Here is a 13,827-nt window from a genome sequence, read left to right as displayed (position 1 = left end):
GGAAAATAAAGGGAAGAAAAAAATGGGACAATTGTAATAGCATAACCAATAAAATATTTAAAAAAATAAAAAAGAATAAAAATAAAGTGAAATGGTAACCCAATGACTGTAAAAATATTGATAAATCTGATATCCAGTAAAGGATGAATAACCAGAGTACATATAGAATTCTACTCAGCAATAAAAAAATCAAACAAGCTGACCCAAAAATTGGCAAAAACTTAAACATTTCTCCAAAGATATACAAATGGCCAATAAACACATGAAAAGATATTCAATATCACTAATCATTTGAAAAATGCAAATTAAAAGCACAACATAGCACCCACCTCACACTAAGATAGCTGCTATTTTAAAAAACCTAGAAAATAACAAACATTGGCAAGAATGTGAAGAAAAAGGAACCCTTTTATGCACTGTTGTTAGGAATGTAAAACTGTATAGTCATCATTGATATAGTCATCATCATTTATCTATACCCATGGGTGGGTATAGAGAAAATTACAAGTAGAATTATGATATGATCTGGCAATCCTACTTCTGGATATATACACAAAGAATTGAAAGCAGGGAACTGAGATATTTGTATATCTATGTTCATAACAGCATTATTCATAATAGCTAAAATCATGAAAGCTACCTACCCTGGTCAGTGTGGCTCAGTTGGTTGGGTATTTTCCACAAACTCAAAGGTCTCAGGTTTGATTCTAGGTTAGGGCACATGCTTAGGTTGCAGGTCTGTCTTTAGTTGGGCATTTATGAAAGGCAATCAATTCATGTTTCTCTTTCACATCAATGTTTGTTTCCCTCTTCTGCCCTCCCTTCCTCTCTCTCTAATAATGCAATGACAAAATGTCCTTGGGCAAACACACACACACACACACACACACACACACAGAAAACAAAAACAAAGGGAAAAATAAACCATGAAAGCTACCTAAGTGTCCATCCATCCACTATGGAAAATGTTGTAAATGTATACAATGGAATATTAGTCAGCCATAGAAAGGGAGAAAATTCTGACATATGCTGCAAGAAGGATGAAGGCTGACAACATTATTCTAAGTGAAATAGCCTGCACAAAAAGACAAATATTGTATATTATATAATTAGTCAAAATTACAGAGACAAAATACAGAATGGTGGTTACCAGTTGCTAGAGGGCAGGGAAAATGCAGATTTATCATTTAATAGGTACAGAGTTTCAGTTTTAGTTCTGGAGATGGATGAGTTATAGTAACAAAACAATATAAATGTATTTAATACAACTGAACTGCATACTTAAAACTGATAAAAATGGTAAGTTTTTTGCATTTTACAATAAAGAAAAGGAATGTTGTCTTGGCTGGTGTGGCTCGGTGGACTGAGTGCTGGCCTGTGAACCAAAAGGTCACTGGTTTGATTCCCAGTCAGGGCACATACCTGGGTGGTGGGCCAGGTTCCCCAGTTGGGGGCATAAGAGAGATCAATGTATCTCTCACACATGGATTTTCTCTCCCTCTCTTCCCCCCTCCCTTCCCCTCTCTCTAAACATAAAATTTTTTTGTAAAGATTTTATTTATCCATTTTTAGACAGAAGGCAAGACAGAGAGAAAGAGAGGGAGAGAAACATCCATGTATAGTTGCCTCTCATGCACTCCACACCGGGAACCTGGCCTGCAACCCAGGCATATGCCCTGACTGGGAATCGAACTGGTGATCCTTTGGTTTGCAGGCTGGTGCGCAACCCACTGAGCCACACCAGCCAGAGCTGAAAATAAATAATATCTTTAAAAATAAAAAATAATTTAAGCCACAGAATAAGGATTTTGTTTTATCAACAGTATTTTTTTCAGGGCTTAGAAAGTCTCTTGCACACAGAAGGCACTGAAAAATACCTGTTTAATTATAAATCAATAGAAAACTACTATATAATTCCAGTACATCTTCCCATAAATCCTAAACTAAAAGCCCTAAAATATGTAAAACAAATAGAAATTGAATTACCTGTTTCTTTGAAAAGCTTTCATTAACTTTGGTTCCCATGGCAGCAATTCATTTAAAAGACGTATCAATGTACCATGTAATTCTTTTACAGCTTGCCTCCGATGATACCATTTGCCCTAAAAACACAATTTTAAAAGTAAATCCCTTAGATTTAATCTAAAAGTGAATGTCAAGGCTCATTTTCTGAGTATAAACCCAAACACCAATACCCATAAAATAAGTATTCCTTTTTTAGAAGGTTGCAGAATAGGGGAAGTATCCAGTGATGACTCGCATGTTATATACTGGTAATCATTTTCAATACTGTAATGTTACACTGAGTTAACAGTTACTGACACTCCCTCCATTTGTTAAGCATTATTCAAAGTATTTCATTTACACGTGGGTGAGAGATGGGAAGAAGGAAGGAGGGTTAGAGTGAGCATGACAGTACACATGCACTCTAGCTGTTTATGAAACCCTTCAGAGGTATGTGCATTTTAGTCTCACTTAACAAATGATACAATTGAAGCTTGAAGAGATGAAATGATTTGATTAAGGTCATATGACTTGAATCCACATCTGCCTGATGCTGAAGTTCAAGTTCTTATAACTATGTATTTCTTAAAAACTATCACATAAATACAATCTGACATAGATTATAAAAACCTCTAGTAAAGATGTAATACCATAGGAATAATAAGTTTATAGAAGTTATATATCTAGGTAGCCTATCCTTCACCACATCCTCCACAATGTTAGTGTACATCTATCAACATCACCATCATTATCATCATTTATTGTTATATAACATGTTGTATTTCCTTTTTTGATAATAGTTTTAAGATATAATTCATATATCCTATAGTCCACTTGTTTTATTTTTTTAATAACAAAAAACATACTACTGTATGTTATGGGTCACATTTAGCATGTAAAAAATTAGACTTCATTCCATAGCAACTGTTAAGAAAGTCAATTTGCACATATGTGGAACACTGAGGCAGAAAAATTAAAACTCCCTAGTGCAAAATACATTCTAATCTGTGCATTAATTTCCTAATTGTATATATATATATCTAAAACCCTCAAGATTTCAATCATGGAAATTTTAGTCATACATAAAACCTAAGTGATTAATTGTACAATTCCTACACTCAAAAAATTTTGTGTTTTAAACTAACAGAATGTTTATGCACATAAAAATAAACAACTACATTTCTACTCCGAGGTGTTTTTTTTTTTAAATCTTGGAAGAGGAATTGTTTAGTAAAAGAGTATGAAGATGTGGGATTTTATGTGCATGTAATCACATAATTAAAGAACCTAGGTTCACTAATTCCCATGTCTTCATAGTGGCATGACAAATCATAGCACTGTGAAATGTCAACAAAGTAATTTTATTTCATATAATATACTAATGTAGATAGACATATCTATCCTCTTGTCAAATACTTGCTAAAGGAACCCTACTTAATAATGAATTATACCTCAAAAGTTTGTTTTTTTCCCAAAAGAATGTTATAGAATAGTATGAAGTACTTACTCTAATCCATGAAATACTATTAAATGACAAACAATAAAACTGTTGAACAAGAAATAACTTTCATCTAGAGAAAACTGAGAAAGATGAAAATGCAGGTGACAGTTACCCTAAATCTTTGGTGGAATGAGATAGGGTTTTATTTCAATAAAAAATAGAAAATGAAAGAAAAAAGAAAATAGGAAAGTGGAGATTTTTTTCTTTTAACAGGGCATGTCAACAATGTTATTTTTCTACTTCTTAACTATCATTTGGCTCAAATATAAAATTGTGAGCGTAGAAGTAAACTTTTCCTAAGCTAGAGAGAGTAGAAAGAAGAAAGAAATGAGGAATGAAGGTGGAGAGAATATCCTCTTTTTAGTATAGTTAATTGGAAAAGTGTTCAAAGATTGGGAAGCACCAAACATACTAAATTCCTTTTAACTGGGGTCTTATGGGGAAGAATGGCAGATGCAGAATTAATTTGGGCAGCATGACTGCTGTCTGGACTAGTGTGGTGGTGATGGGATGGGGAATGCGGAAGGACTGCCAGTATTATGGGAACTTAGCACTAGGCAGGTGAGGCAAAATAAGTGGGGACTGTATAGCTGGATGTCATTACTTTAAGATATTTGTCAGGTGTATCTGTGTCTCTACTCATTTATAACAATTTTTACAAAAAACATTTTTTAAAGGGTTAGGAAGATTTTATCATTTGGTTTTATTTTGGTTATTAAATTTTAATTAATCTAATGCCCAGAAAATAAACTACTGAACTAGCTGACTATACGTAGGGAAAGGGTCTTAAATGTAATCAAAGAATAGACTTCTAACTTCCATATAATTCTCTCTTAACCACTGACCTATCTGGGAATGTCTACAGCCTTTTAACTTTATATACATATTTTTGCCTTCTTCCCTACTTAATACTGCATATTCCCAACTTGGGATAGTGATGGTATGGTATTTCATTTACATTTGAAACTGTATATTTAATCATCCCATATTTGGGAAACAAACAAAAAGTCTATTATTTACATATCACAAACTATAGAAAGTATAATAAAATGTTTTAACTAGAAGATACATATAAAGAATACAATGATCCTGACAAAGGGCATTCCTATACCCTGCCATAGGGTATGGGTGTCCACAGCTTTTAGGTTGATCAAAAGGGGACACAGGGTTAAGAAAGTTCAGAATCTCTGCTCTGGGACCAGTATTTGAGGTAAGGTACTTTAACTACTTGATAGTAAAAGAGAACCTCACACTGCTTGTTTCATTTATCATTTCCTTTGATTAATACAACCCAAACAGAATTAAAATAGTATGTCCCTTACTATCCAGTGATGATCTAAGAGTGTCACAGAATACAATGAACTAATATAAAGAGAATTTTTAAAAGTTAGTCAGATGGTAACAAATCAACTGTACCTTGGATCTAATATAAAAATCTATTTAAAATCAAACAAGTATTTCCTGAACGTTAAGTCAGGTTGTTAGCTCAACACTGGCAATAGCTTTTCTGACTAATCAACCTGATTTACATATGCAGATAATGAAAAACTAAGAACAATTATGTTTCTTCTGGGATAAAAATTATTAAAGCTAAAAGGGAACTCAGAGGCCATAATTTCATAGAAGGAAAGTAGCTAAAGTAACATACAGGGAAGTACTTGTAGATAGATGTAGATTTTAGAATAGAATTCTAGGTCTTCTGAATGCTAAAATCCCCTCTCTTCCACTATACAATGCTCCCTGTCTTGACCCATACACAGGAAATTCTTGAAGAAGAGACTGTTATCATGTAAGTACCTATATTTATTTACAGGTAGGTATCTCTGTAATGCAAACATCAAAATGTCATATTTATTTTGTTTAATTACAATTATAGTTATGATCTAAAGTTTAAAAGTGAATTAATAAATAAGAAAAACATCAAGTTTCCCTATTTTCAAACACACGAGAGAATATAAATGTAATAAAAATTAAAACACTCTTATAATCTTTATCTGTACTGATCAATATAGAACAAAAGATAAAAATGGTAGGTAGAAGGATTAGTAAAAGGGCATTTGTGGAATAGTGCTATAACTGTTTCTCTATTAAAAATTATATTTAATAAGCTTTATATATATAAATTTGGCCCTGAGTTTTCTTTATAAACACGTATATGAATGTGAGGATAAATTAACTGTTTTCAACATTAGAATTCTCACTATTTTCAGGGATAAAAAACTTTGTAAGATAATCCCAATGTGTTATGCAAACTGAATAATTCAAACATTTACTGAAAGTCACTTTAAAAAAGAGGAGAGTATTTTTCTTTTATGAATTTATTATAAAGTTTAACATAAAATAGAATATGAATTTCACGCATAAACTGTGGAACCAAAAGCACAATATGGATTAAATTTGAAGCTTACCTTTCAATACTTTCTCATCCAATGTCCACAGCAGCTGCAGATTGCCAGCTCCCTTTCCATAAAATTCCCCAAGTTTCAAACAATGGAGGTTTTATAACCTGATAGGGATTACTACAAAAAGGAGCTGGTCTATGGTCATTAAGTCACATCTTTTAATATAGTATGAAGTTTTATAAGGTTTTGAATGTGATACATTAATTACCTAAGGAACCATATAGGAATTACATAAGGAACCATATGGGAAAAGGAAATTTAAAAAACTTACAAATCTGCACAATATTGTAAAATGAAAACCTGACCATATGCATGTGAAATGAGTGGGCAGGGAAACTTACCTCACAACTAAAGAACAACTCCATTCTACAGCAGTAATCTAGGATGGGTATGACAACACCAGCAGAATGCTGGCTGGAGTGTTGCAGAGAGGGAGTTGGCAATCTACTGGTGTTGGGGACATTAGACATCTAAAAGGAAGAAAAAGAGGAGAACAAATTCCAGATTTATCATGTCTCACTACTGTAGACATATTTTGCATATTTTAATAAATTTAGATGTTTTAAATGTTAAATGTAGGTGAAAGTAACTTCCTTAAACAAACGCTCTTATTTTTTATATAGATTTTCTTACAACATTATATCTAAACAAAACAGGAACTAACAATTACATGAAAGAAAAATTATACAAAAGATTTTTTTTAAATTAAGAGGGCATTATTGTGAAGATGAAAAATACTTGTATTATAAAGAACAGTACAAAAACAATAAATATAATAAAATATCAATGGTATTTTTTATATGGTTTTACTTATAAATATATTGTTAGAGCACAGAAGTGTGGATCATATTTTTTTTAGATTTTATTTATTTAGTTTTAGAGAGGGAAGAGAGGGAGAAAGAGAGAGAGAGAGAGAGAAACATCAATGTGCGGTTGCTGGGGGCCGTGGCCTGCAACCCAGGAATGTGCCCTGACTGGGAATCGAACCTGCGATGCTTTGGTTCGCAGCCCGCGCTCAATCCACTGAGCTACGCCAGCCAGGGCTTGGATCATATTTTTTGTTACAGGCTTGGTTCTTGTTCTAGGTAGAAGTATCACGATGGAAAAGATATTAAATAGCAATATATCATACTTTTCAAATAAAATGCAAACAACTTTTAGAAAAGCCAATGGATCCATACATAAAGATGTCTGATTTAAAATTAGTAAGAGGACTTCTGGTTAAGATGTAGGTGTAGGAAGACATGCTTGACCTCCTTGCACAATCATAAGAAGGATCACAACTAACTTCAAAAGAAAAAACACCCAGAACTGCCAAAAAATCCAACTTATAGAAGCCTGACAACCAAGGATTTAAAGAAGTCACATTCATCCAGGTGGGTAGGAGGGGTGGGGCTGGTGAGCCAGGGTGGAGAGGACCCTGTGTGGTGGAGGCGAGGTGACAGTGGCAAGGCAGCTGGTGGAATGGGTGGTCCCACATACACATACACATATGGTGGATAAAATCAGGAGGGATACACTGGGAGTCAGCGATCCCAGCTGCAGGCCAGACCACATGGTCTAGCATTCCCAAGCTGGAAAACTACAGCCTCATAACTTCTGGCTGTTAAAAACTAGTGGGGGTTGGGGTGGTGGAATAAGCTGCCAGTCTCTCAGGAGAGACAATTTAAAGGGCCCACAGGCTCCTAGAATGAATGCAAACCAACCCATTTCACCTGGTGGTGGAACCACCACCAGGGCAGCAGCTAGAGGGGTGCCAGTCACATATGGGAATGTGGGTAAAGTGACTGGAAACAGGGCAAGTGCTGAGCAAGCCTCAGTGGTAGTGTCCCATTTCCAAACCCTCCTCCACAGACAGAACCACAAAGCAGTGAAGCAGATTGCCCTGACCTGACAAATACCTAAGGCTCTGCTCCATACCACTTAACAAGTGAACCAATACAGGGAGTCAAAGCAGCACTACCTAATACACACATGCACACGCGCACACAAACCACAGGGAGGCTTCCAAATTGAGGAGACAAGGAAATATGGCCCAAATGAAAGAGAACAAAACCCCAGAAAAAGAACAAAGCAAAACAGAGATAGCCAACCTAGCAGATGCAAAGTTCAAACACTGGTGATAAGTATGCTCATAGAAATCACTGAATATGGCAAAAGCTTAAAGGAAGAATGCAGGCTAAACTAAGTGAAATAAAGAAAAACTTTCAGGGAACCAAGAACAAACAGAAGGAAGCCGGAGTTCAAATCAATGATTTGGAACATAAGGAAGAAATAAATGATCAACCAGAACAGAATGAAGAAACAAAAGCTCAAAAAATCAAAGAGAATAAGAAGACTCTGAGACATCTCCAAACATGTCAAAATCCGAATCATGGGAATGCCAGGAGAAGAGAAAGAGCAAGAAATTGAAAACTTATTTGAAAAAATAATGAAAGAAAACATCCCTAATTTGGTATAGGAAATAGACATACAGGTCCAGGAAGCCCCAAGGAGGCTTTGGGACAGAGAGTCCCAAAGAAGATGGACCCAAAGAGGACCACTGTAAGACAAATCATATTTAAAATGCTGAAGGTTAAAAGTAAAATCTTAAAAGCAGCAAGAAAAAAGTGGCTACCTACAAAGGAGTTCCCATAAGACTATCAGCTGATTTCTCAAAAGAAACTTTGCAGACAAGAAGAAACTGGCAGGAAGTATTCAAAGTGATGAAAAACATGGACCTACAAGATTTCTCTATCCAACAAAGCTATCATTTAGAATCAAATGGCAGATACAGTGCTTCCCAGACAAGGTAAAGCTAAGGAGTTCATCATCACCAAGGCTTTATTATATGAAATGTTAAATGGACTTATCTAAGAAAAAGATCAAAACTATGAATAGTAAAATGACAACAAACTCATTACTATCAACAAGTGAATCTAAAAAACAAAACCAAACTAAGCAAACGACTAGAAGAGGAAGAGAACGAAACACATGGAGATCATTTGGAGGGTTATCAACAGGGAGGGGGATGGGGAAAGGTACAGGGATTAAGAAGAAAAATTGGTAGAAACAAAATAGGCAGGGTGATGTTAAAGCATAAAAAATGGAGAAGTCAAAGAACTTACATGCTTGATCCATGGACATAAACTAAGGGTGCAGTGGGTTAATGAAGAGGGTGGGGGTGCAGGGTGGAAGGGGAGAAAGGGGAGAAACTGGGACAACTGTAGCAGTATAATAAAAAAATATACTTAATAAAATAAAATAAAATCAGTAAAGAACCATATCAAAATTACAAAATACAGAACCATCACTCAGAACCATCAGAAATTGAGCTGAATGAAGTCTGACTATGGAGTTTAGAAAACACATCCATCCAGACTGGTAGGAGGGTCTTGGACTCAGAAGAGGCTGGTTCCACAACCACCGGTGGTGGATAAAAATTTAGGAGGGATATCTCAGGAGTGAGGAGCCCCAGTTCCACACCAGGACCCCTGGCCCAAGGTTCCAATGCCCAGAAGGTAAGTCCCCACAACTTCTGGCTCCAAAAATGACAGGGGATTGAATTGGTGGAGGAAACTTCTGGAGCCTCAAGCAGTTCCCATTAAAGAACCCACACATGGACTTACCTACTCAGTCTCATTCCCTGAGAGTTTCAGCACCAGTGTAGCAACTTAAAAGGTACCAGTGGCATACTGCGAGAAAATGAAGTGCTTGGCATCAAGGTGAGCAGAGGCCATTGTCCCTTTTCTAAACCCCCCCTGCACAGAGCCAGGAATCTGGTGCCATATCTGATACTCCCATCAAAATGACTAACACTGTTTGACCCACGTTGGAGATCCCCAGAGACACCAACCCATCCAACTTAACAGCTGCTTTTCCACATGAATGGCTGGTCTAGGTTCATACCACACAACTTTTTAAATCCTCTCAAATAAGCAACAGCTGGCCTCAGTGAACCCCAGGCCTGGTACTAGCAGCAGGTAGCCTAGATTCACAGCTTAGCTTTGCCTGGAAATCTCCAAGCCCAGCACAAGTAGCAGCCATCTCAGATTACGTTATAATTCAAGCAGGGTGGCTATGGACAAAACACAGGTGAGTGTTGACCTTGGCCTGCAACACCTTGGAAACCCCAGGGCAAGTGCACCCAGTGGACAGCTACAGACCATGTCAGAGAACCACCACCCTGCCTCCACACAGCTGATCCTCCAGAGAGGGCAGAGGCTGGTGGTAAGTGGTCACAGTCAATCCTTGCAGCTGACTGGCCTGGGTAAATCCCTCCCATTGATCTGCCAACAGCAACCAAGGCTCAACTACAAGAGGAGGGTGTACTCAGCCCACACAAAGGGTGCACCTCCAGTACCCAACTTGGGTGACAGGGGAGGCTGTGCCACATTAGGTCATACTGCCAAAACACAGAGCCAAAGCAGCTCTACCTAATACATAGAAACAAACACAGAAAGGCTGCCAAAACAAGAAGACAAAGAATCATGGTCCAAAAAAAAAAGAACAGATCAAAACCCCAGAAAAAGAGCTAAATAAAATGAAGATAAGCAATCTATCAGATATAGAGTTCAAAACACTGGTTATAAGGATGCTCAAGGAACTTAGCAACGACCTCAGCAGCATAAGAAAAGATCCAGTCAAAAGCGAAGGATTCACTGATTGAAATAAAACAATTACAGGGAATTTTATTTACAGGGAATAACAGGGAAACAACAGTAGAGTGGATAAAGCTGAGAATCAAATCAATGATTTGGAACATAAGGAAGAAAAACACAACCAATCAGAACAAGAAGAAGAAAAAGAATCCAAAAAGATGAGGATAATGTGCTTATCTCAAAGCACATTGTTGGATAACTTTAAGCACTCTAACATTTGCATCACAGGGGTGCCAGGGAGGGGAGAGGAGAAGAGAGGGGAGGGGAGGGGAGGGGAGGAATGGAGAGGAGAGGAGAGAAGGAACAAGAAATTGTAAATCTATTTGAAAAAGTTAAATAAAAGTTACCTAATTTGGAAGGAAATAGACATGCAAGTCCAGGAAGCACAGCGAGTCCCAAACAAGATGGATGCAAAGAGTCCCACTCCAAGATATCATCATAATTAAAATGCCAAAGGTTAAAGACAAAGAGAGAATCTTAAAAGAAAGAAAGATTTTATTTATTTATTTATTTTTAGAGAGAGAGGAAGGGAGGGGGAGAGAGAGGGAGAGAAACATCAATGTGTGGTACCCTCTTGCGTGCCCCCCACAGGGGACCTGGCCTGCATCCTAGGCATGTGTCCTGACTGGGAATCAAACCGGTGACCCTTTGGTTCACAGGCTGGCACTCAATCCACTGAGCCACACCAGGCAGAGTGACAAAGAGAGAATCTTAAAAGCAGCAAGAGAAAAGAAGTTAGTTACCTACAGGGCAGTTCCTATAAGGCCAGTAGCTGATTTCTCAAGAAGAATTTTGCAGCCTAGAAGGGACTGGCAAAAAATACTCAAAGTCATGAAAAGTGGGGACCTACACCCAGCAAAGTTATCATTTAGAACTGGAGGGCAGATAAAGAGCTTCCCAGACAAGACAAAGCTAAAGGAGTTCATCATGTCCAAGCCATGTGTTACATGAAATGTTAAAGGAACTTATTCAAGAAAAATATGGAGATCAAGACTATGAACAATAAAATAGCAATAAATACATACCTATCCACAATTGAATCTAAAAAACAAACTAAGGAAACAAGGAGAACAGAGGCAGAGTCATAGGTACAGAGTGTTTTGATTGTTACCAGATGGGAGAAGGTTGTGAGGTAATAGGCAAAGAGGTACGGGGATTAAAAAGTACAAATAGGTAGTAACAGAATAGCCATGGGGATGAAATGTACAGTATAGGACATGGAGTAGCCAAAGAACTTTTATACATGATCTGTGGACATAAACAATGGTGTGGGAATTCTTTGAGGGACTGTGGGATACTGGGTGGAGGAGGGCAAAGGGGGAAAAATCAGACAACTGTAATGGCATAATCAATAAAATATAATTTAAAAATATATAAAATTAGTAACAATATCCAAAGGAAGGTTGCAAATAATTTCAATTCACATGTGTAATAACAGCACACATAAATTAACTATAATTAACATTTTAATAAACTGAGTATTTGAAATTCTCCTAGTCCAAGTAATATTAATTAAAAAGGTAATTAAGTATTTACTTTTTTCTTACTGCTTACCTAAAGAAACTACCATCATATTCATATATTTCTGCATATTCACAATTTTGGGGGTAAAATATCACATTCATCTTGGTAAAGTGCCCTGAAAAAGTACTAGTTTGACAGGTTAATGAAATGTCTGCATATTAATATGGAAAAAGTTAAAAAGTTTTTTAACACTGCCAGAAGTTCTAATATGAACTACCATATGCTAGTATTTTCTCTTGAGGTACTCTTTACACATTTTCACTTAAGAATAATTTAATAGAAAAGGAAAGCATTTGTACTTTATTTTAAAGGCATCCCACACTGGACAGCATACACAAAATTTCCACTGTATTTCTAAATTAGTATTTAACTAGAAAGCATGAAGACAAACAACTATATCAACAATAATATTGCAAGTTTTAGTGTCATTTGGCTTTGTAGAGGAACAAATGGGTGCCATATCACATTCTTAGTGAGGCAGTTACTAATACTAGTGAAGAAAATCTAACAATATCTATGTATTGTATTTTGCCATGTGTAATGTGCACCAATGTTTTTGGCCCAAACTTTCAGGAAAAAAGTCATTTGTTATAATTTTTAAAGTGAATTATTATTTATTTATATTTAGACACTTGTTTTTTTTGTATTATTAAGGAACGTTAGCACTTAGTTTTGAACATATTGTGGTCAAGAGATTTGGTACAACAAAACCAGTTATTGTATTCTAGAGTATTATTTTGCATGTGGATATTTTTATGGCTTTTTAGAGTTACACTTTTAATGCATAAGCATTAAATGCAATAAAAGAACTAAAAACATTTATATAGCCCTGACTGGTGTGCCTCAGTGGATTGTGCACTGAGCTGTGAACCAGAGGATCACCAGTTCGATTCCCAGTCAGGGCACATCCCTGGGTTGTGGGCCAGGACCCCAGTAGGGGGTGCGTGAGAGGCAGTCACACATTTGATGTTTCTCTCCCTCCTCTTTCTCCCTCCCTTCTCCTCTAAAAATACATAACATCTTTTAAAAAACCATTTATATAGATATAGAATTAGTACTACCCATGTATAATGTGCATCCTTATTTTTCCCTCAATAATTTGGGCAAAAAAGGTGTGCATTACATGTAGCAAAATATGGTAATCAATGGTATTTAACCATTTTCATTTACAAAGAAAGTATACTGGACTGGAAATTAACCACTGGCTGAGTATCTGAATTAGAACATTTCAGTAAACTAGTAGTCAAAGAAGTTGATAAAATTTTATCCAATCTGTAATTGATATCAGAAAGGTGGGTTCTACAATTCCCTGCACAATCTGAATTGCTAAGTAATGCTACATTTGGTATCATCAGACAATAAAAAGTTCCAAGTGAAATTAAGAGTGGGACTATATTAAAAGCAGGAACAGTATTCTACTTATTTTTACTTTTTCAGGCTCTATCACAGCACCTAGCATACAGTAGGTCAACAGTAAGTATTCTAACTACATTAAGTACATGTGTTAGCTGGCTGAGATTTTTCTCCCTAGAGGCAAAAGATTTTAAAACATTGACAGAAATGTTCTTAAGATATATGTCTTCCAGATTTTCTGAACAAAGAATGAATATAATTTAGTTTTTAATGACTTGGGCCATCATTATGAACAAGTTATTGTGTTCTATTTTAATATAGTGACTCTCAGGCACTATTGGGATTTCTAGAGCTATAGCCTATGTTCCTATATTAAATGATTATTGACAATACATTTAGATTC

The 13,827-nt window shown here is 36.2% G+C and overlaps 1 protein-coding gene across 1 annotated transcript in view; it reads right to left on the bottom strand.

Moving 5' to 3' along the window:
• KIAA2026 (KIAA2026 ortholog) overlaps positions 1-13,827 on the bottom strand; it is a 131,494-nt gene that overhangs the window by 22,360 nt on the left and 95,307 nt on the right. Inside the window, exon 7 of the mRNA XM_045840495.1 lies at positions 1,987-2,102. Coding sequence (XP_045696451.1) covers positions 1,987-2,102 — 116 coding nt within the window. The remainder of the gene's footprint in view (positions 1-1,986; positions 2,103-13,827) is intronic.

The sequence above is a fragment of the Phyllostomus hastatus genome, unplaced genomic scaffold, assembly GCF_019186645.2.
Source record: "Phyllostomus hastatus isolate PE091 unplaced genomic scaffold, TTU_PhHast_1.1 phas_contig_34, whole genome shotgun sequence".
NCBI classification, from domain to species: domain Eukaryota; kingdom Metazoa; phylum Chordata; class Mammalia; order Chiroptera; family Phyllostomidae; genus Phyllostomus; species Phyllostomus hastatus.
The sequence above is the reverse complement of the archived record's forward strand: the minus strand, read 5'-3'. Positions and strand labels throughout refer to the sequence as shown.